The sequence below is a fragment of the Mirounga leonina genome, unplaced genomic scaffold (genome assembly GCF_011800145.1).
Source record: "Mirounga leonina isolate KUSES-001 unplaced genomic scaffold, KU_Mleo_1.0 Mir_82, whole genome shotgun sequence".
In the NCBI taxonomy this organism is placed as follows: domain Eukaryota; kingdom Metazoa; phylum Chordata; class Mammalia; order Carnivora; family Phocidae; genus Mirounga; species Mirounga leonina.
Window position 1 is genome coordinate 21,134,263 of NW_023270825.1, and position 24,035 is coordinate 21,158,297.

General features: G+C 38.4%; 1 protein-coding gene across 6 annotated transcripts in view; it reads right to left on the bottom strand.

The window, feature by feature from the left end:
* The window catches only part of TSHR (thyroid stimulating hormone receptor), a 158,576-nt gene that overhangs the window by 18,931 nt on the left and 115,610 nt on the right, over positions 1-24,035 (bottom strand). For all 6 annotated transcript variants that reach the window (XM_034993087.1, XM_034993086.1, XM_034993084.1 and 3 more), the window contains 4 exons: positions 23,375-23,449; positions 21,546-21,623; positions 18,372-18,440; positions 8,713-8,790 (listed from right to left, as the gene is read on the bottom strand). In XM_034993087.1, coding sequence (XP_034848978.1) covers positions 8,713-8,790; positions 18,372-18,440; positions 21,546-21,623; positions 23,375-23,449 — 300 coding nt within the window. The remainder of the gene's footprint in view (positions 1-8,712; positions 8,791-18,371; positions 18,441-21,545; positions 21,624-23,374; positions 23,450-24,035) is intronic.

The following is a 24,035-nucleotide window of genomic DNA, read 5'->3' on the forward strand; positions in this document are numbered from 1 at the left end:
TTGAGAGAGAGCGAGAGCACAAGCAGCGGAGCAGGAGGGGCAGAGGGAGAGGGAGAAGCAGACTCCACCCTGAGCAGGGAGCCAATATGGGGCCCGATCCCAGGACCCCGGGATCATGACCTGAGCCGAAGGCAGACGCTTAATGACGGAGCCACCCAGGCACCCTGACTGTAACTCCTTTAAAAGCATAAGTTGTATTTTATAACATTCATGGAGTTCAGTAGGTGCTCAGTAAAATGCCTACAGAATAAGTGAGCAAATGAACACTTTGACAATAATGCTTCAGAGTAGCTATTTCTCCTTAGAAGGGAAAGAGAAAAGGGAAAGAGAGGATAAACTATGGATGATGAAGGGCTGGGAGTTAGGACTAAAGCTGATTTCATTTAGGCCTAAAATTCGCTCAGGATCACAACTCAATAATAAAAAGACAAGCAACCCAATTAAATAAGGTAAGATATTTGAACAGACACTTGACAAAAGAAAATATACAAATGGTTACTAGGTACATGAAAAGATGCTCAACATCATTAATAATCAGGGACAGAGTAAGCCACAATGAGATACCACTTTATAGCAACTAGAATGGCTAAATCAAAAAGAATGACAATACAATGGGTTAGTGAGTGTGAAACTTTCATACTCTCTGATTTGAATAGAAAATGGGATTTTTGGGGGGCAGTATTTCCTATAAAGTTAAAATGTACATCTCTCCTGTGACCTGACAACTTCACTCCTAGATTTTTACATGAGAAAAACAAATAGATCTGTGGCAGTCTGTGGAAGCTGGGGCATGAGGGGAACTTTCTGGGTGATGAAAATGTTCTAAGCCTGGACTAGGATAGGATAACATAATTTTGCCCAAACTCATCAAACTGTGCACTGCATGCTATTGTATGTAAATTATACCTCAATAAAAAATAATTTTGTCCAGGATCAACCTAGAAAATCATGTGTTCAGCACACCTGTGGACTTCAGACATGCCAAAAAGAACTCTGCCACCATTTTTCAGCCATCTAATGGTATGATTTTGTGAAGATCATAGGGTAAAAGAAAAGAACATAAAAAGCTTATTCTTCTGTAAACCAAGATGGCAGTGCCATGACCTTTAGATTTTAAATGATTAATTTGATCAGCTAATAGCAACAAAAGTTTGTTTTTGTTGAGGCATGTTCTACAAACTCAAGGATATTGTTACAGAGATGTCCTCTTCTTAGGAGATACTTATAATAGTAAGTGGGGCTATTATAGTCATTTTCAATAGTAAGTTAAGTGCTTATTAATGTGGGTTACATAATTTAGACCTTAGAGAACTCTGGTTATTATGGAAGGCATTGCATTTCAGTGTGTTCTTTCCTTTGGGATTATAAACACCAAGAGCTTCTCTTTCAAAATAAGATTAAAAGAAAACAAGATAATCAAAAATGGAAAGCATAAAAATTGAAAATGAGATTGCATATCTTGATTGAAAAAATCAGTAAATAAAAAATATTAAACTCTGAACTAAATTTAAAAGGCTTTTTTTTTTTTAAATAGCAATCGGAGAATAGATCTCACTTTAGATGTTGCACCTGTTTTGAATTAGACTCTTTTTTGAGACGTGACTTGAAAAAAGATGGTAATGTGAATGGGCAAGTTTAACTGTTTTTGTTGACTGTTAGAAATGACTGTGTTCTTTCTCAAATATCTGTATGAGGCCAGAAATATATATATCATCCATTTCTATTCTCTTTAGTTGGAGGTTAAGATTTTCCAAGTTTGGCTTTTATACCAAATCACAGCCAAATCATGGCTATTTGATATGAAGCTACAATTTATCAAATATTTATTGAGTACTCGCCATCTTGTCTTTTTAAGTGGGGCAATTACAAAAAGTGTAAGACAATCGATTTCCGTAGGATCTTAAAATCTAGTTGATGGGGAGGAGGTTTGTGGGAAATACAGTAACAAAGATTTTGACAAAAGTTCAAGACAAGAATTAAGGTGATGTCATAAAGCCATCCATGGTTAGTTAATACATGCATTTTAAGACAACTTGAAATTTGAAAAGTGAGATTGAACTCTTTGTCCACTCCATACTTTCTGCTACTGGCTTTCCAAATGCTGCCATCTCCATTGTCTTCGCTTCCTGTGCTTTGTGGTTTTCTTTTTAAATTAAATTCTAATTTTCATTAAAATAATGCGTGGACCTATTTTTAAAAAGCAAATTACACTGGAAGCTTGGTAATACAAACAGCAGGCCCTTGTGCCATTTCTCCCTGCAGTCTGCTTTCTGATGCCCCAGAAACAACTACTTTTAACTTTTAATGGGTATTTCTTTCCACAATTGTAAATATTTCTTGATTTATTGGTTTTTGATTTACCACTGACTTCCTGCTATGGAAGATGAGGATTTAGCTCTCTTCCATTACCCCACGCACATATTCTCCTGACACCCCCTCTAATCTCCCGACATAGTTTTAGGACATATTTGGTTAAACCTATATTTAGTATTTTGCTTATTACAACTCTGTATATCTTGATTTCATTTCCTTTCTTGTGTAGCTTTCTCTATCTTTGAAAACTTAATTTTGTGTGTGTGTTGGCTATCATATTTTCCCCCCACTATAAACAAAATTAATTGACAGAAAACAAAATGGGAAAGGGTACTTAAAAATGATATCATATATAAAGAATATAATAACTATGGTCTATAAATAACAATAAAAATTTTAGGGCAAGGAAGCATAAAACCTATTAGGAAAAATAAGAACAGATATACTTAACTAGACAAAAAGATAGCAAGATGTCCAACCACACTCATAATTAGAGAAATGCAAAATAAAACTATATGGAGATACCATTTCTTACCTATCACCCACAAGAATGTTTGACATTAGAGCATACACAGTACATTTTGGCAAGCTTGTGAAGAAACAGACACTCTAATAATTGGTTGGTGGAACTCAGACTGGTAAAACCCTTTGGGGGAATGGGCTGTCAAAATATCCTAAAATTGGGGGCACCTGAGTGGCTCAGTTGCTTGGGTGTCTGCCTTCGGCTAGGGTCAGGATCCCGGAGTTCTGGGATCATGCCCCAAGCTACCTGCTCAGCAGGGAGTCTTCTTCTCTCTCTCGCTCTCAGATAAATAAATAAAATCTTAAAAAATATATCCTAAAGTTATATATGCATTTACCTATGATCCTGACTATCATATTTTTTTATTTCCAAGGACTCTTTCTTTTCCCCCCAGGTTTATTGAGATATAATTGACATATAGCATTGTGTAAGTTTAAAGTATACAGTGTGATGATTTGTTATATGTATATATTGTGAAGTGATTAACACAATAAGGTTAGTTAACACATCCATTACCTCACATAACCAGCATTTCTTTTTGTGAGTATGTGTAGGGAGAACTTTTAAGATCTCTTAGCAACTTTTAAGTATACAATACAGTATTATTAAAGTATAGTCACCATGCTGTACATTAGATTCCCAGAACTTATTCAATTTATAACTGGAACTGTGTACCCTTTGACCAACATTTCCCCATTTCCCCCACCCTCTGCCCCTGGCAACCAATCTACTCTCTGTTTCTATGAGTTTGGCTTTTATAAATTCCACATGTAAGTGAGATCCTATAGTATTTGTTGTTCCCTGTCTGACTTATTTCACTTAGCATAATGGCCTTAAGGTTCGTCTATGTTGTCTCAAATGGCAGGATTTCTCACAACTGAGTCATGTTCCGTTATATCATCTATCTATCTATCTATCTATCTATCTATCTATCTATCTATCTATCTTTTCTTCATTCATTGATGAACACTTAGCTTGTTTCCATGTTTTACTTCTTGTAATAATGCTGCAATGAACATGGCAATGCAGATATCTCTTCAATGTAGTGATTTCATTTCCTTTGGATATACACCCAGAAATGGAATTGCTGGATCATATGAGAGTTCTAATTTTAATTTTTTGAGGAACTTCTGTACTATTCTTCATAATGGCTATGCAGTTTATATTCCTACCAATAGCACGCAAGTGTTCCTTTTCTTCGTTTCCTTGTCAACACTTGTTTTCTTTTCTCTCTTTGATAATAGCCATTCTAACATGTGTGGGGTGACATCTCATGGTTTTGATTTGCATTTTCCTAATGGTTAGTGATGTTGAACACCTTTTAATGTACCTATTGGCCATTTTATGGCCCCAAAACTTATTCAGCTTGTAACTGGAAATTGCCTTTTACTTGTAGCTTTGGAAATATGCCTGTTCACGTTCTTTACCCATTTTTCAATTGGATTATTTATTTATTTTTATTGATTTGTAAGAGTTCCTTATATAAGAGGTTTTAACCTCTTATTAGACATGATTTGCAAAAATTTTTTCTATTTTGTAGGTTGCCTTTTCATTTTGCTGAGTGTTTCTTTTGCTGTGTAGAAGCCTCTTGACTTAATGTAGTCCCACGAGATTATTTTTGCTTTTGTTGCTTGTGCTTCTGGTGTCATATCTAAAAAATCATCACTAAGGCCTATGTCAAGAAAGTTCTCCCTATGTTTTATTCTAGGAGTCATAAGCTTCTTCTTGTTTTCAGAATATTACTATATAAGAAGTTAAGTTATGGATGAAAAACTATCTCGCTGAGCATATTTGTTATAATTTTTTATTAAAGTTTTCTGTTTCTTGCCTTATCTCTATTCCTTTAAAGTTCCCTTTTCTGTTCTAGTCTCTGTTTTTCATGTCAACAGCTTTCCCCTAAGATTTGGGGATCCTTGGATACATGTTCATGTTTGTGGGGGAGGCTTATGGAAAGCTCTCTGTGTTGGTTTGTTGCCTGATGGGCTTCACTTCAGTGTCTTTGGGGAAATATCAATGAGCATTTTTGTAGGTTTTTTCTTTCCTTGGGATTGTCAGCCTCCTCAGAACCGTAATCTCCTATCTGGAAGGTATTAACTTTGATGACAGTATTGTGTGAGTTGAGTGGGTAAGAAACTTGTTGGTCTTGCATTTTAGTATGTAAACTTTCACATAATCCTGTTTGCAGACAGTGCTTCACTTCTACCCTCTAATGTGCCTATTATTCTTCAACTGTGGTGATGACATTTTAACAGAAAGTAAACTCTGGTTTTCTTCTGGGGTTGATAAAACGTAGTTGCTCACCTGTGCAGGGTGGGAGAGGAAACCTAGGGGAACAGGTGAAGTTTGTTTTTGTTTTTTTTTTTTTACTTCCAACTTCAATGTCGCCTAGACCCCCACCTGCAGAATACTTAAGATTTAATTGATGAAATATTTCCTAGATTTAGTGATTTTTGAATCAGCATAGTTAGCATGCAGTTCTCTCTTGGTTTTTCAAGACACTACTTACTCTCTTGGTTTTTCAAGACCACTTACTCTTCTGTGACTTATTCCACTCACTTTGTCATTGAGAATTTATGCTTTTTAATTTATGCTCTTTTTTCATAAAGTACTCCCATTTTAATGTTTAAGGAAGGACCAGGGAAAATTACTTCGGTGCGGAGGGTTATCCCAAGTCTCCATACTATCCATTTGTTAAGATTTCCTCCATATTCACATCTCCCATTACCACCTACATTCCAAAGCATCTCAAATACATCTCTAGCCCTGATCTCTCTTGTTACTTTCACATCTGTAGACATCACTGCTTGGAAGTGCCACAGGTGTCTCATCCTGTGACTGCTATTTAAACACTATAGCATTTACAGAAGAGTGATTCAAATATTTATTGTATACCGTATTGATTTTGCGAACATTTATTAAGCTAGCACTGTGTTTCAGGCATTGTAAGATGAAGTAGAACTGTAGAAATAAAACAGACATAATCCTGCCCTATAGGAGCTCCTGGAGAGATAGACAGAAACATGTTACTGGTGCTTTGAGATGCATACATAGAGGTAGTGGAGTATAGAAGAAGAAATGTTTATCTTTACCTAAGGAGAAGAAGGGTCAAGAATGACTTCAGAGAGGAGATTTTTGCTTGAATGTCAAAGTGGTAGTAAGAGTAAGTGCTCATCAGACAGATAAGGTTGTGATAGGATTTTTCAAGCAGTATGAAAAACAAGAATTTAACATGGCCACATATGGAGGTTGGAGCGTTAGGGGAGCTAATATGGATGGATCATTGGTCAGGGGTGTATAGGATGTGAGACACAAACCTGAAGATTATAAAAGAGGCTTGCATGCCACACCAAGGTCTTTATCCTGAAGTATATGGGAGACCAGCATTGCATGTTAAGATCCTATGTATTCTAACACACAGAGGTTTGGGGAGGATGAAATTGAGAGGGACCAACATAGAAGGCAAAGGGAAATCTGGGGGCTCTTGTCATCTAGACTAGTGCTACTCAAAGCATGGTGCCCACTGGCTAACTTATTCTTATGAGTTCTTGACAAAAGTAAGAAGCTTACAGTATAAGGCAAGCCAGCGACTTCATGAAGCACACTGTTTAGTTGGAGCAACTTTGCTCTCATGGGAAGATTTTCTCATAAAGGAAGCTGTAATTTTTTGTAAAATCTGGGGCCAGCCATTCACCTTGTAGCAGATCCCCAATTTGAATGGTTGTGGTCTTCATCATTGGTCTTTAAATTCTTCCAATGTCACATATTCACAAGTAAAAAATGTTTGAGTATGTGCCTTTAACATGCATACATTTATGAGCTTTACACACATATTACTGTAATACATGTTATATACATTATAAAAACACTAAGCATACATTTTAAAAGGATAAGATAAAAATAAATAAACAATATTTTTAAAAAATTTCACTAAAGTGAAAGCAGTGTAATTAAATATACTTCACTAATTTCGAAAATTGCTGTTTAACCCTTTCTGATATAGCTATTCCAGAGGTCTGCTTCTGGTTTAGTTTATTTTGGCTTTGGTTTAAATGGCTGTCAATGAAAAAGTTACCTCACAAAGACAGATGGTTCCACATGGAATAAGGCAGACTTGGCTGTACTTACTAAGTTAAGATTCTCATCTGTTAATCCAATTCAGGACTTAAATACATGTTTTTATTGAAATTCATATTCTCAGATGTCAATCAGTTGTCTTTGTACACTAACTTAAAGGTGTTTCATTTTCATATTTTATAAACATGGATTTTAAACTCACTTCAGTTATTAATTTGAATTATTTTTCAACAGGGCAAAATTCACTTTCTGGTTTTAACAAAACATAATTTTCATGAGTGACATTCACCATTCTTGTCAGGAAAATCACATAAGATGGAAATGTTTTTAAATACCTGTTTTTAAAGGCCCTTTCTAAAGCACAAATTTCTTCAGAAAAACAACATTCATTAGTGAAATATCACCTTTATCTTGAAGGAGCAGTTAAAGTTGTCTTTAAAAGTATCTTTGAGGTTAAAAAAAAATCACAGAAAAGGTCAACACATTTTTTTCACTTCTGTTTTTGTGGAAAGAAAAAAGCATAATGCTTGTAAGAGTTTTGCCATGAGTTAACAAAGAATCCCCATGTGATACAGTAGGTTTTCAGGGTCACTCTGCCCTCTCACATGCAGTCTATCTGTTAAGAAAATAAGACCATGAATTCACTTAACTAGGTGCATTCAATCTGAAAGGGAGGTACAATTGTTAAAAGTGAAAGTTGCAGATGTTAAGTCTTTGAACTGTAGATCACCCCCTGTTCCCTGGGGATGCCTCCATTCCCTATCTGACACCTGAGGGACCTCAGTCATCTGTGTATAAAATAGTAGCAAAACTTAATTTGTTCTTATTTTTAAAAACTTAAGTATAAATAGAATCTCTAATATTTCTTCTTGCCTCTAATGGATTATCTTGTATTTCTCCTGGGGTGCTGTGTTTTGCTTTGGCAAAGGCTTGACCAGATAGATGCTCAATGGTGAGATTCTAAACAAAGGTAAAACCAGGGGGGGCGCCTGGGTGGCTCAGTTGGTTGAGCGACTGCCTTCGGCTCAGGTCATGATCCTGGAGTCCCGGGATCGAGTCCCGCATCGGGCTCCCTGCTCAGCGGGGAGTCTGCTTCTCCCTCTGACCCTCCTCCCTCTCATGCTCTCTGTCTCTCATTCTCTCTGTCTCAAATAAATAAATAAAATCTTAAAAAAAAAAAAAAGGTAAAACCAGGGGATGGGAAAGATGGCACTAATAAAGATACTTGAGAGAGACAGAATTGACAGAACTTGATTACCTATTAGCTGTGGGGATGCAAATCAGAGAAATGCACAAGTAGACATCTTTTCATGCTGTTTTAAAAAATAATTATGTCCCATCTTTTCCAGTGATGGTAAGTTTTACCAGATAAGAATCAAACTATTTATACTCTTCCTTTTTCATGCCAGGCATTGTGCAATGCACATTCACACACATTTTTCCCTGCATAGAATGCCTTCCACCTATTTGTAGATCTCGTGTCTCAGAATTCTGCAAATGGCAGCTGCTCAAAAATATCTGGTTTTTTTCCCACAAGAGGGCCTCCATGAATGTCCACACCAAGGTGATTTCCTGATGAAGCACCAGGATGGCATGGTGGAGTGGGAGACCTTCTGAGTCTCAAAGAACAAGGACTTTCTTCTAAGCAGTAGCCTATATAGGAGGAGCTAAGTCTTTAGCCAAGTCTTTAGCCAAGACATCAACATTCCCTACCCATGAACATCAGCTGCTCCTCTTAGTGACCCCCTTCATTCCAAATAAAATAAAACAAAGACTGATGTTCTTTTGTATGTCTTACTCACAGCAAGGTTGGTCCACTGTACACTCCTCCAAATGCATCTTTGTCAATAGCTGTCAAGTATTTATTCTTGTTCAGGTAACTAGAGAGAGAGAGAGGGAGAGAGAGAATGAATCAGGTGAGATTAGGCAAATTAATATAAATACCAAAATTAAATGTGAGCATGATCTCCCTAGCTATTAACTGCTTTTTTTTTTTTTTAAGATTTATTTATTTATTTTAGAGAGAGAGAGAGAGAGAGGGCAAGTAGGGACGGGGCAAAGGGGGAGGGAGGGGAGAGAGAGAATCTCAAGCAGACTCCCCACCAAGCATGAAGCCTGATGCGGTTCTCAATTCCATGACCATGAGATCATGATCTGAGCTGAAATCAAGAGTCAGAGGCTTGGGGTACCTGGGTGGCTCAGATGGTTGAGCATCTGCCTTCAGCTCAGGTCATGATCGCGGGGTCCTGGGATCAAGCCCTGCATCGGGCTCCCTGCTAGGCGGGAAGCCTGCTTCTCCCCCTCCCACTCCCCCTGCTTGTGTTCCCTCTCTCACTGTCTCTCTCTGTCAAATAAATAAATAAAATCTTTTAAAAAAAAAAGAGTCAGAGGCCTAACCCACTGAACCACCCAGGCGCCCCTATTAACTGGTTTTTAAGAATCTCTAAAACACCTTACCTTCTTCTGGCTTAAGCACTCAAAACATTCTAGGTTATAGTTGTGCAAGGTTTATACATATTAATTATAGCAGATGTCTTTGGAAGTGAGCACGTTTATGATACAGTTTGCATATCTAGATTTTATAAAAGTCGCATAGTTCCCTATTTGCAGGCATACCTCAGAGATATGCAGGTTTGGTTCCAGACCGCCACAAATAAGTGAGTCAAATAAATTTTTTGGTTTCCCAGCGCATAGAAAAGTTATGTTTACACTATATATTGCAGTCTTTTAAGCATACAATAGCAATATGTCTAAAAAACCAATGTACATACCTTAATTTAAAAACACTTTATCGCTAAAAAGTGCTAACCATCATCGAGCTTACAGCAAATCATAATCTCTTTGCTGGTGGAGGATCTTGCCTCAGTGTTGACAGCTGCTGACTGATCAGGGTGGTGGCTGCTGAAGGTCAGGGTGGATATGGCAATTTCTTAAAATAAGACAGCAGTGAAGTTTGATACACTGATTGACTCTTCTTTTCAAGAACGATTTCTCTGTAGCATGTGATGCTGTTTGATACCATTTTACCCACAGAACTTTCAAAGTTGGGGTCAGTCCTCTCAAACCTCGCCTCTGGTTTATCAACTAAATTTATATCATATTCTAAATCCTTTGTTGTCATTTCAACAATCTTCACAGCATCTTCTCCAGGTATAGAGTCCATCTCAAGAAACCACTGCTCACCCATAAGAAACCACTCCTCATCCATTCAAGTTTTATCATGAGATTGCAGGAATTTAAATGTAATAATAGTGAAAGAGTTTGCAATGTTGTGAGAATTATCAAAATGTGACACAGAAACATGAAGCAAGCAAATGCTGTTTGGGAAAATGGCACCAAGAGAGCTGTTTGATCCAGGGTCACCGCAATTCTTCAATTTGTAAAATGCAGTATCTGTAATGAAGACTGTCAGAGACTCAGATCTTTTCTTCAGGGCAGGGTTGCCTGATTTAGCAATAAAAATACAAGATGCCCAGAAAAACAATGAATAATTTTTAGCATAAGTATTCCCCATGTAATTTTGAAACATTCTTGTACTAAAGAGTTATCTGTTGTTTATCTGAAATTCAAATGTAATGGGATGGCCTATATTTTCTCTGACAATCCTATTTTGGGGGGGCAGGTTACACAGATAAGATTACAGAGAATGAATGTGTAAATGAGTGAATAAAAAAATCCGTGTACCTCTCTTCCAAAATAGTGAGGTGGGTGACACATGCGATCGCTTTAAGGAAAAAGTAATAATGAAAGAAGACTCAACATACGATGTGGTGGCCCGTTGACTTTCTTGATGGCAGTGACAAGGCAGCTGATTATAAATGCCACAGGGTATGGCCCAGACGTGGCTTTTTCAGGCAGTGACTGGACATTAAGCTTCTAGGAAATTGGTAAATCTGAAATGGTGGGATTCCATTAATCCCATATATATACAAAGACCCAACTAAGATGCTACAGGAGCTCATCATCTGTGCCTTCGGGTTGAATGACGATCATGTAAGGCTGTCAATCACAGGCTTCTTTGGTCACTGTTTGACTGTCCCTCAACCCACAGTGTCCATGGAATTCCTTTGGTCAGGGATAGCTAGAGCGGGCAAAAACCACCTTGGAGAAACAACAGGAGAGAAGATCTTGAACAGCATGCTTTTGTAAAAAGACAACTAAGCTAAGCATAAGTGTGGCACTAGCTTGCATCTCTTTTTGTATTCTTTGGACCATGCAACTTGCAGATCACATTCTGTTCCCAGACTGCTGAAAATCAAGTGAGGATCGGTGAGCTCATCTCACTTTTTCCTCTTCATCTCAGACTGCTGCAAGTGAAAATCGGCTTGCTCTAATCATTAGAAATTATTGTAAAACTAAATAATTGCTTGTCCAATTCTGTAGTGTTTTCATCTGATATTCAATACGCCCCCAAGGATAAGGAGAATGGTTGATAAGCATTGCAGTTTACCAGAAACGCTGCAGAAGATTTAAAACTGAGAAAGCCAGCCAGAGTCCAGGGGGAAGAAGGAGGATGGAGAGAGGGCGCAGCCAGCTTGAACGGAGATGAACTGGATCTTGGGCGAGGCTGTGTTCTCTAAAACCAGCAGGGTTGTTGAGTACTTTATCTCTTAGAGATAATTAGGTGCTCAAAAATAAAACTATCACTCCATGTAGCAGTTTGGAGGGCTTGCTTATTATCACAGATTGTGATAATTCCATGAAGCTTTTTACCTTGGGTTCAGATTGCTGATCCTACTTTCCATTTGAAGCTAAGAGGATGGGATGGGGCCATATATCCATAAAATCCTTAATATCCAAGAAAAAAGTGCTTCTGTCATCCCCATTTATCATATAATGTTACCTGGAAATGTCAGTCTACTTAGACTGATTTCTTCAACCTGACTTAGGCTGATTCCCCCACCCTGACTTAGGCTGATTCCCCTAGAATCCACATTCTATAAACCAGCTTGGGTAAATAAATCACAAATCTTGGTAGGATCTATGGGTAAGCTACTCCAGACAATCCTTATTTTATAGGGGTGGGGTATGTGATCATTTAAACTATCTTTTGCAAGGACATGGCAGACATAAATGAACTTAATATACAGTATAAAGTCTTGGAGTCAGAGTTGAAAGGAAAGACTTCTAGAAAGCCAGGATTTCTAAATACAAATACTGTGAAGGGCGTATGAGAAAGAAATAGCATTTCCTTTAAAAATAATATAGACACTGGTACGTGTGTGTTCAATGCCTTTACGCTGTTTGTGCTGTATATCTCACAGTTAAGGAAGAACAATGTGGTCAGAAAAATGAGGATGGTCAGAACTGAGTTGGGAAAGAATATCCAATGGATGAACTTAGTATGGTAGATACAATATTGTAGCTCACATCCTTCATTGGACTTACTCTTGGTAAATAGCAGCCATTCAGTAAAAACTTGCTAGATGAATAAATCCAAGTCCAGTTGCTGGGTAACTAACTCCTAGCTAGGGGCGCCCTCTGTATTATGTTTAGGTGAGGAAGTGACTGATGTCAGAGGGAGGAGAAGGACATTATAGCAAGGAAAGTTGTGATTGCTGCTGAGCTTTGCTCTCTGGGGAGTTTTGGGATATATTTCAGCTCCAAGATGGAATTTCAGCCTGCATTTCCCTAGTCCCTTTGGGGTAAACCTGGGCTGGCACCTGTTTACGTTGTGAGACTCATGGGAACACTTCTGTAAGGAACCATGTTTCGCCCTCATAGCATTGGTTATTTGGAAGAATTAAAGGGAACCCCTGCCTAGCCCTCATTGCTCCATGGAAATCCTTTTGGTAGCAGAAATCAGGAGACCTGTCTGTAAACAGTAACAGGTGAGAAAATGCTCAAGGTTTCAACAGAGGTAAAAGTCAGCCTTGGAGCATATTCGATAAGCCGTTCAAAGACTCCATGAGAAGTAATAGCCTGCTTCATCCCAGAATCTTCTCTATCGTCATCTTGTCCCAGTGCTCCAAGCTGTGGTGTTTTGCTTCTAATCAGCTAATGTGTGATGCTAATTAGCACATGAATCGTGTTGACTTCTCTGTTCATAATAATTAGGGTTTTGGTATGTCCTTAGCAGATCAAAATGGTATTTTTTCCTGCCCAAATGTTTACTGTCAGATAGTAGCTAGTTACCAGTGTTTGACAATAGAAAATACAATACAGGCAATCAAACATTCTGAGATGAGCAACATATCCCCATGCCAGATTGTGGGGAAAGAGAAGATGGAAAAGAGGTTCCAAGGAATGAATGTGTGACTTCGCTTATGACTGGGAGCAGTTCAACTTCTGCTGAGCAAGAGATGCTTGTATTATTATTAATTTCACATCTGAGTGATGACAGTGTGCTTGGTTCCATATGAAATCACAGGACCATGTGCTTTTACACATCTGCCATAATATTCATGAACTTTTAACTAATTACCCAACTGCTGCTGAGGCATCAGTGCTTGTTCTCAGTGTGGAATTTGTCCAACTTGGCTTCAGTTACACTAAAAAAATGTCTAAATGAGGTTACCTCTGCTAATTTCAGTAAATTGACAGGGGGTGGATGATGGGGAATCATTGCTCTTTTGGAGGATAACACATTGTTTAAATTAGAACCTAAAGATATTTGAACATACTTCTGGAGAATTTACCAAATTGCTAACATGCTATGTATAATCTTTGTACACAAACAGAATCATTATAGGATATTGATGTGTTACATTAGTTTAAGATCACAATTAGCATTGAGACCAGAGACATTAGCCCTATGTTAAAATCACGAAGTGAATACTCTTTCATTATTACTGTGGAAATGTGACCTCTGTTTTCTCCATCTGCTACTCAACCCTGATCTTCCTGTAGTCTCAAACATCCTTAGCACCATCATCATTTGATTTTACCTTGGATTTACATACTTTTTACTGAAGTGCTTAACTCTAAGAAAAAATAAGTTTCCATCAACCAGGAATCAGAAACTTAGGGCAGAATGACAGAACATTGCTTTAGAACAGAGTTTCAAGTTTGGATTCAAAATACTAATTGGAAAAACAAGATCCTTGTTTTCTATTATGATTGGATCTGAACTTTCAAACCCTAAAATATTTTTGTCCAGATACTTATCTTTATCCCATACTTGCCTTTGACCTTTACCAGGAATTGGGAGAAATAGACTACATATTTCATCACACAATGGTCATCCTCACTGAATACCCCCATTGAGAACAGAGGTCCACAAACTATGATCACCTGGTCAAATCTTGCCTGCCACCTGTTTTTGTAAATAAAGTTTTATTGGAACACAGTCACACTTATTTGTTTACCCATTGTCTGGCTGCTGTCACATTATAATGGCAGAGCTGAGTAGCTGCCACTGAGATCATATGGCCCCCAAGGCCCAAAATATTCATCTGGCCCTTTCCAAAAATGCCTGCTGATCTTCAATCTAGACTTCTAAAAGTCAAGAAACAAATGATTCTCACTTAAATATTTCCCGTTTTGTTAAATCCTTCCAAAAACTTTAATGTTTTACATAAAAAGGTCAAGAAAGTATGGAGACTATGGTGCACTAATTTCTTTTCTATGTTTAGAGGGATGGTTACAGTGACTACAAAAGGCTGTGATTCAGGGAACCGGTGAATTAAAATCCATTGTCTCCAGTGGAATAATTCTCTGTCATCTGCCAAGCCTCTCACAGAGCCCATGATATGGTCAGAGGAGAAAGATGGTGGGAAGGTAGAGAGAATCTTCTTACATAAGTATAGAAGTGTTCTTAGCTTAGTGTTCCTAGCCCATTCTCATGGGTTAATAAGCAGCAGTAGCCAGAGGAATTGGATGTCCAAGCCTTGGTGGTGGCTGCTAAGTCAGCAATGATGAATCCCAGCAGAGCATAGCGAAGAGTCTTGAACAAGGGGATCCCAGTCCTGGCTTTGGCTTGGCCACTAGCTAGTTCTATCAAATTTTAAAAGTCATGTTAAGGGAAAAAAAAAAAAAAAAAGCCCTGTGTTCACTTTGGGCTTCATTCCCTTCATATGCAAAATGTGACTATTGGACAAGAGTCTTCTTGATAACTGATACTTCACAGCAGTGGTTCTTGACTTTTTATTTTGTTTGTGTTTTGTTTTTATTAGTTTCAGAGGTAGAATTTAGTGACTTATCAATTGCATATCACACCCAGTGCTCATTACATCAAGTGCCCTCATTAATGTCCATCACCCAATTATCACTTTCCCCCACCCACCTCTCCTCCAGCAACCTCCAGCTTATTTTCTAGAGTTCAGGGTCTCTTATGGTTTGCCTCCCTTTCAATTTTCATCTTAGTTTATTTTTCCCTTCCCCTATGGTCATCTGTTTTGTTTCTTAAATTCCACATATGAGTGAAATCATATGGTATTTATCTTTCTCTGACTTATTTCATTTAGCATAATACCCTCTAGCTCCATCCATGTCATTGCAAATGGCAAGATTTCATTCTTTTTGATGACTGAGTCATATTCCATTGTGTGTGTGTGTGTGTGTGTGTGTATGTATATATACCATATCTTCTTTATCAATTCATCTGTTGATGAACATCTGGGCTCTTTCCTATTTTGGCTATGGTGGACATTGCTGCTATAAACATTGGGGTGCAAGTGCCCCTTTGAATCACTATTTTTGTATCCTTTGGATAAATCTCTAGTAGTGCAATTGCTGGGTTGTAGGTTGTAGGGAGTGGTTGGTTTTTGACTTTTGCTTTACACTGGCTGCACCGACAGAGACTTTTTAATCCCCATGCCCTTGCTACACCTAAACCAATTATACCAGAATGTCTGGTGGTAAAACCTAGGCATCAGTGCTTTCAAATCTCTCCAGGTGATTTCAATTTTCAGTCAGTACTGAGAAATATGCTGTGTAGACCTCAAAGGCTGAATTATATACCCCATATCGCTGTCCTTAAAAAATGGTAACTGAGAGTGATTGAGGGTGAGACCCTCCAATGCAGTATATGCAAATTGTCTTAATTATTTTAAGAAGTCTCAATTCTCTACTTTCTTCACAGAAAATTTGACTGGGGAAGATTATTGCCCTTAAGTCCATGGCTTTATAGGAATAGTTGAATCAAAGAGGAAAATATTTGGTTAGATGCATGTAATATTAAAGTTGAATATTAGTAATTAAAAAAAAAACATGATAAATCTAGGGGAAATCATGCTTGTATCTCCAAGTAAGGAGGCCAGTGTTACTGGATATTTAGTGTGTAGTTATTTTCAATCTTAAATGCATATTTTGGATTTGGTTCATTTCTCTCTAATGTACTTTGACCCTTAATATTGCTGCCCTCAAGCTGACGCCACTAGAATGCAAGCTCAGTGTAGGCAGGGAGCACATTGCTCCTGTTCATCTTTGTATCACCAGTGAATAGCACGGTACCTGGCTCATTGTAGGTGTTCAATAAAAATGTGGAAAAATGGATGAAGGATTATGTGAGATTTGTATGATAAAGTTAAATAAAACTGATGTGTAAGTATTCATGTCATCACTCTGTTGAGTCTTTTCAGACTTCCCCTATAATTATGCATTTAAAAAAATGACTAATAATCTGAATGAGACAATTTAGAGAAAGGCACTTTAATCTCTATTTGATAAAGACTATGAGGAAACCCAAAAGCCTGGCAAAGAATGAGACTACATTTCAAACAGAACTCGGAAAGCCATGCCAAGGTCTAATGATTTCAAAACTTATTAGCATTTATTCTTTAAAAATGGAATCATACCAGAACCCACCACCTCATTCCCAAATCAGAACAAGACCACTTCATCTACATGTGTTTTGTTTGTTTGCATCCAAGTCCCCTGCATATGGTTGTGCAGGTCATTCACCTCACCCGGCTTTAGTGTGGTCCATGGATCAGCAGCAGCATCATTGCCTGGGAGCCTGTTAGAAATGCAGACTCCTGGGGCCACTTCAGATCTACTTAATCAGATTCTGTATTTTAATAAGATCCCAGATGGCTTATATGTTCAATAAATTTTGAGAAGCACTGTACAACACAACAGATCCAGAACCATAGGCCTTCAGATTTTGTGATGACCACTTCTGGAATATAAAATAACTATGTATGAAATGTTTAAAGGGAAAAAAAAAAAAAGATGGAATCACAAAAGTGAGTTAGCAATAAGACTGTCAAAAATGAGCAAGCAAATTTTTTGAAAAAGCAAATAGAAATTATGGAATGAAAAAAATATAATTGTTAAAAAATATTCAGTGATGTGTTATAAAACAAACACAAAAATCTGTTGTTTGTTGGTCTAGCAGACTCTTACCATTGGTGGTTTTTTCTTCTCCTATGTGTGATTTTTGACTGTGAGCTCATATTTGATTGATCTAGATCTTTAAAAAAGCTGGGGGCCTGCATTGGTATTTTTCCCTCTGCAGAGTTTTGCATTTATTTCTGCCAGGAATCAGAAGGTACTAATATGGTCATCCCACTCCAGCTGTCGTCCAGTTTCCCTGGCTTAATCCAGGAGTCTCAGGTTTATATCACTTCCCTGTCTTCTCACTGCACTAAAGCCTTGTCTTCTGGCATCACTGATGTTGGCAGCTGCCTTTAGCAAACTCAACCTTCTGGAAGCACCTACCACTTTAGTTTCAGCTCCTGGTTTGTTAGTTTATTTCCCTCTCTTGGAGGTATGACATAAAATGTAATTTTTTTTAAATGGATGATCTAGTTGTTTTATAGTAGGAAGGCCCTACAAATTAACTAGTCCACCACAGTGTGGGAAGCAGACTCTACTAAAGCTATTTTTTCACTTATTAGATATTAAGTTAAAACACAAATTAGTATGGCTGAACCAGTCCACAAGCTCTTAGACACAAAGTATGCCCTGGTGTAGATAGTGGGGGCCACAAAGATCTGACAGGAAAAGTACAACAAAGACAGGACCTCATGTAAGTGACTATCTTTTTGCCAACATTCTATTCTAGGCATTATTTATTAATGGGGGCTGGAAAAAGTTGGATATGACTTTTCAGCTATTTCTGAGTGAATCAAATATAAACTAAATCTTTCTGAAAACATGTCAGAGAAACTAAAAAGAAAAACCTTACTTTGAGGTTTGGATTTGAACAAATCTGAACAGCTTTGGATTTAATTAAAGACATGCTTTACTTCATGTACATATACAGTGTACTTCATGAACATTTACATACACACACATACTCCTACAAGGAAACTGAAGGTGACACCATGGTTCTCCATTTTATCAAGGATAAAAGCTTTGGGATTTAGAATTGGGGCCATTCTAAGTGTTCGCTAAAGTTGGCTCTTGCCAAGTTCCTTAATATCATCCCCACGTTTTGGGCATACTCATTCTGGGGTTGAGGAATGCTCTGGTAAACCTATCTCTAACAGAATTCTGACCCATTGAATGTTCCCTCATTGGATGGGGGTGGGAGTGTGGAGGAAGACAGTGGTTTCCAAGGCTACCCTTGACTTACACAGCATCCAGCTTTGTCCCATTGAAAGCATGTCCTTGAATTGAAGTAAAGCCATTGTTGTATAGTTTCCTACAATCAAGAGAGGGAGGAGAAATCAGTGACCCATAAGAGGTGATGGTTGGGCTTCATTTCTGCAGTGTCAGAAATGTGCATGAAGGTTCTCAGGTCCCACAAGAGAACTTTATGATACGTCTTGCTTGGAACATAGAATATTTCCCAGTTTGAATCCCCTTTTTCCATACAGCTCCTAGTAATTTCAAGCTGTTTCTCAGAAGCCATTCATTTTGAGAAGGAAAGATTTGCCACCATTAAGAATTTTTAAAAAAATATTCTACCTATATTGAAAAAAGAAGGGTTTCAGGTAATAGTTAACCCAATGTCAATAATGGAGGAATAACTTCAGTTTCTTAAGATGAACATATTTAAAGACATTGCTCATCTGAATGCATAGGTTTTATATTTTTCTGTTTAAAATATTATGTCACACTTGTATTTTATCCAAATTTTTATCCTCAGGGCTATCATAGATTAAATGCTTAATGGCTGTGGGCTGAATTAAGTTGAACTTCAAAGACAAATCTAAGAAAATAGATAGACCATGCCCTTTTATGGAAATTTTGATGTTTTAAATTGTTTCTATGTTTCTGCAACTAATTAATTCATGCAGTGATTCCTGGGGCTAGTGTCATCTCCTCTGTTTCCTAGTCAAGCTCCTGAGAGATGGAGGTGACTTGCCAAAGAAAGCCACATTGCTGCGGACCTGTTGGGAATCAGGATTTCTGACCTCAGAAGTGATTCTTCCCACCCACCCAAAGGAGAAGGAGCCCTGGTTGTGGGAGCTCTGGTCTCCATGAGGATGCATGGGGGCTACTGGCGTGCTATAAGAGAAGGCAGCCATATCACAGTCAAGTACAGCTAGGGGCAATTGTAGGGGAACTCTGAAAATGACTGTAGTCCACCACCTGTCAACTCTGGTGACACATTAGGAAGTATACAAGAGATTCTAAATTTGGAATTAGACCTGTCTCTGTCACTTCATAGTATGTGGATCCTGAGAATTTCTCAACCTCTATTGTCCTCAGTTTTCTTATCTGTAAGAATATGATAATAATACCTAATCAAATAGCTATATATTTATCAGTGTGGGACACTTATAAGATGACCATGTTGAAAAGAATATCCCCAAAACTTGGATTTATTCTCTGTTGTGGAAAACTGAGAGTAATCTTTGTTTGTTGTTATTTTTTATTTTGTTTTAAATAATGACACAATGAGTTTAATTTCAGCTACTGCTGTGTCCTGGGTGAGGACTGCAGTGCACAGGGGTGAAGAAAGCTCTGAGAGATAAGTTAATTTTTCTGAACCAGAGTTCTTTTATGTATGTGTGAGAATTATACATTTGGGATTTCTGTTTTCCCAAACTTTGTTAAGAGTCCTAGACAGTGAAAATATTCTTTGTTGGAATTACATTTCAGAGATTAAGCAAAACTCTTAATAGACAAATAGGCCTTAGAAAGGGAAAATAATGAAGGAAGAAAAAAATAGTGAAGAAGAAAAAAAAAAAGGATTGCAAACTTTGATTGAAACACTATCCTGCCAGGAATACGGGTACAAATTCATTGTTGGACACATACCCTCTCATGCAGTTTTTTGAGCACGAGCTTCAAAGAAGCAAGGACTTTTGCAGGAATGTAAAACTAATCATCTGAAAAGATAATGCCATCCCCAACTCTCGATTTCAGGAAGCATAGGATTCCCTCATTCAGATGTTTATTAAATACCTACTGTGCCCTGTGCTCAGTGGGACAGGGAGCTGCTTTCACTTGAGAGGGCTCCTGGGGACATGGGGTCCTTAGAAAAAAATGCCAGAAGGTGAAAGTAAAGAAACTGAGAAAGGAGTTTACATGCAATGAGTGGTTAAATGGCACAATGGAAACCTTTACAGAGGAGGCAAATGGCTTTGAGGTTTGAGACTGAGCAGGCTAAGACTCCAGGTTTTTGCTGTATCGTCAAATGGAATGGTGGCCCAGAAGAGTCTCTCGTCTTTTCAAAAAGACCTCTCCCCATGTTTCAAGGAGAGGGATGAACCGAAATGCTCCACTGTGGATAGAGACTCAGAGGTTGAGGCAGTTTCATAGGACCTAGATTGATAGACTTAGATTGGCTTGGAAGCAGCTCCTTGCAAGAGTTGTGGGGATGCTTGGGTCAATTTTACTGGGGAATAATCCAATCAAGTTCGTATCTGATAAAGAAACCCTGGACTGTAGTGTGAACAGAGAAAGGGATCTGGGTGACAATCCAGGCAAAAAAGCCATAAGGCCTGAGCTTGGGCAGTGGTACTGAAGCTAGAGAGAAGGGATCCTTTGGACAACTCTAGTTTGTGGCTAATTTGATGAGAGAGGGGAGTTCTCTACCGGTTTGGAGAATTAACTTATCTTTTATACCTCTACTAGACTTCTTTATTAGAATATTTTATGAACTTCTCTGATAAACATCTCCTTTTGAACATTTAAAGAGCAGAACCCATTCGAACTCTGAAAAATAATGATGTAGAGCAACTCTGTTTTCTGTTCAATATGGCTTTGTAGGAACTTCATAATATTTGTGATGACCGAGTTGCTTGTGAGTGCAAAGAGCATGAGAAGCTCTTAGTTGCACCATTTTCTAATTCAGTGACCTTGGAAAAGTCACCGCTCTAACCCCAGGTTCTTCTTCTATACAATGGGGGTACTAGAATACAGTATATTACAAGGTCTGCAGGTCAAATCTGGTCCACTACTTGTTTTTGTAAATTAAATTTGATTGGAAAAACAGGCTCCCTAGTTTATGTATTGCATATGGCTGCCCTTTACCTACAATGGCAGAAGTAAGCAGTTGCCACAAAGGCCATGTGGTCTGTAAGACCTAATGGTCTTCTCTAGATCAAGTGTGCTGACCATTTCTATAAGGGAATACTTATCTTGTTACTTAAACCATTTTGTCATCGATTAGAGTACCATACCATAAGGCAGTCCTCTCTGAAACCTTTAACTCTCTGAAACCTTTAACTCTCTGAAACCTTTAGTAGGCCAGAGAGCACGTCCTGTAGGATGTTTCTTGGAGGGGCTGTGAAAATATGACAGTGGTCCAAATAACATTCCGATTGTTGGCAGGAGTGCAAGGGGCAGTACTCACAGTGTCAGGGTTTCATTGCACAGCCCCTGGAAAGCGTTGGCAGGGATGGAAGTCATGTAAGGGTTGTCTGTGATTTCCCTGCAAGAGAGGGACAAAAACGCTTGGTGAAAATAAATGATTTCCTTCTGGAGTTGGGCTCTTCTTGCTCCACCTCTGCACTCAAATAAATTACCTAACCCAGGGTGCCTGGGTGGCTCATTTGGTTAAGCAGCTGCCTTTGGCTCGGGTCATGATCTCAGGGTCCTGGGATCGAGCCCTGCATCAGGCTCCCTGCTCAGCGGGAGTCTGCTTCTCTCTCTCCCTCTGCCCCTCCCCACCACTCGTTCTCTCGCTCTTAAATAAATAAATAAATAAATAAATAAGAATCTTAAAAAAAAAAAAACCTGATGCAATTTAGTTTATTTTTAAGTTTATTTTTAAGTTTTGTTGACCCTTCATAGCTGCTGGTGGCTCAGAGGTTTGGTGAGGTGGAGAGCTGTCATAGGGGGACACGCACTCACAGCCTCTCAAATGTGCATAAGCCAGTGAGTGTTGGGTGTGGGCTGAAGTCCCTGACTAAATCCTGATTTGCAAGGGGAGCAGGTGGGCCTTAGAGACGTCTGTAAATCTGTGACAAATACTTGGTCCATAGCAACTAGAGTTTTCTAAGTGTTTGGAACCTCCAAAAAGAGCTGGTAGAATGAGATCAGTGGCTTTCTTCTTATGAGTATTACTGAAATGTCCTCTACTTGCAAACCACTGCCAGGCAGATGCTCCTGGAGAACTTTCTGTGCCAGTCTAGTTACTAGAAAACTGCCTACATTTTGAACTGAGCTCTTCAGCAGCAAAGAAGCATGGTCAATTTTTTTCTTCTGGCAAAATCCCGAGAGTTCAGATCTGATCACTCCACATTATGCTGACTCTGTGGTGCAAACTCACCCTGTAATGCTGCCTGAGTCGGTTTACTTCTATACAACTAGGTAAGACACTTGACCGTGTCACAGGTTTTGGAAAAGGGCACATGGCCGCCAATCAGAAGCCATAGGAAATAGTTTGAACACCACTCGTTCCTACTCCTTGGGACTCTGCTCAGACAAAATCACTTAGGTTTTCTATTCCTCTTTTTCTTTATTTATAGAATGAAAAAAAAATGTTAACTTTTATGCCTTCTAAGGTGGTCAAGAGTAACAAACATGATAATGTATGTGTTTGAAAAGCTATTAAAAATTATGTGGAAAATAAAGTATCATCATTATCATCAAATTTTCCTTCTACTTGATCACTCCCATCAGCAAACAAACATGCCATAATTTGTCCCATCAAACAACAACAAACAAGAAAAAGAAACCTTTTCTCCCGACCCAGTATCCTCCAACTACTGAGACATTTCTGCACTTTTTTAATAGTAAAACTTCTCCAATGAGTTTGTAATGGTCACTCTCTCTAAGTCTTCCCTTCTGATTCTTTCTTGAGCCAACCCCAACCAGACTTCACCCTAGAGCTCCATTGGAACTGCTCTTGTCAGAATCATGAAAGCCCCATATTACTAAACCCAATGGTCATTTCTCAGTCTCTGCCTTACTTCATCTACCAGTGTCACAGCTGATCAATGCTTCCCCTTGGGACGATTGCTTCACTTGGTTTCAACCAACCCCTATGGCTGCACCCTACTTCTTGTTAGTGTTTGAATACTTTTCTTGTTACTTAAACCATTTTGTCATCGATTAGAGTACCATACCATAAGGCAGTCCTCTTATTTAACTCTCTGAAACCTTTAGTAGGCCAGAGAGCATGTCCAATGTTTTGTCAGTGACAAAATGCTGCCAAATATTGCATGTGTGCATACTTACAGTATAAAAAAGACATCAGTGGAATAAACTTTGGTCAGGTCAGGGAATATTCCAAGTCCAGTGTTGAAAATGCCACTATAGTGCATGAAAAAGAAGAGAGAGCAGATATAAGGTAAGAAATCCAACACATAGGAAGTAGAATAATGTACTAACTGAATTTTTATGGGTTCTGAAGTCAGACTAGAGTCAAATCCTAACTCCTTCATTAAATATCTGAGTGACCATGGGCAAGTCCTAACCCTTGGATGAGAGGTTGCTCCCTCAAGGTACAAGAATCTAATTCTGTCCACCAGTGTCAGTACATTTTTTTTTTTCTGTTTAGAAGAATATGAGGATTGTTTCAACCAAGTAGGCTTCCTAGAAATAGGAATTTAGGTTTCTTTCCATGTGTGCGTGTGTGTGTGTGATATTTCCCTGTTTTAATTGGAGGGCATTATGGGGGAGGGGCAGTGGAATAGGGGAGGATGGGGCAGTAAGACAATATAATACCCAGCTCCAAGCCAGGCTTCCTCTTTCAACCTTCACATTATATTGTGCTCATTATTTTGGCAAGAATTATTTTCCCCTGGCAGTCACCTGGGACTAGGACAGCAGCAGTGCCATTTAGAAAATATGTCTAGACAAGGGATAAAGTCAATCAAAGACAATGTCTTCACTTTCC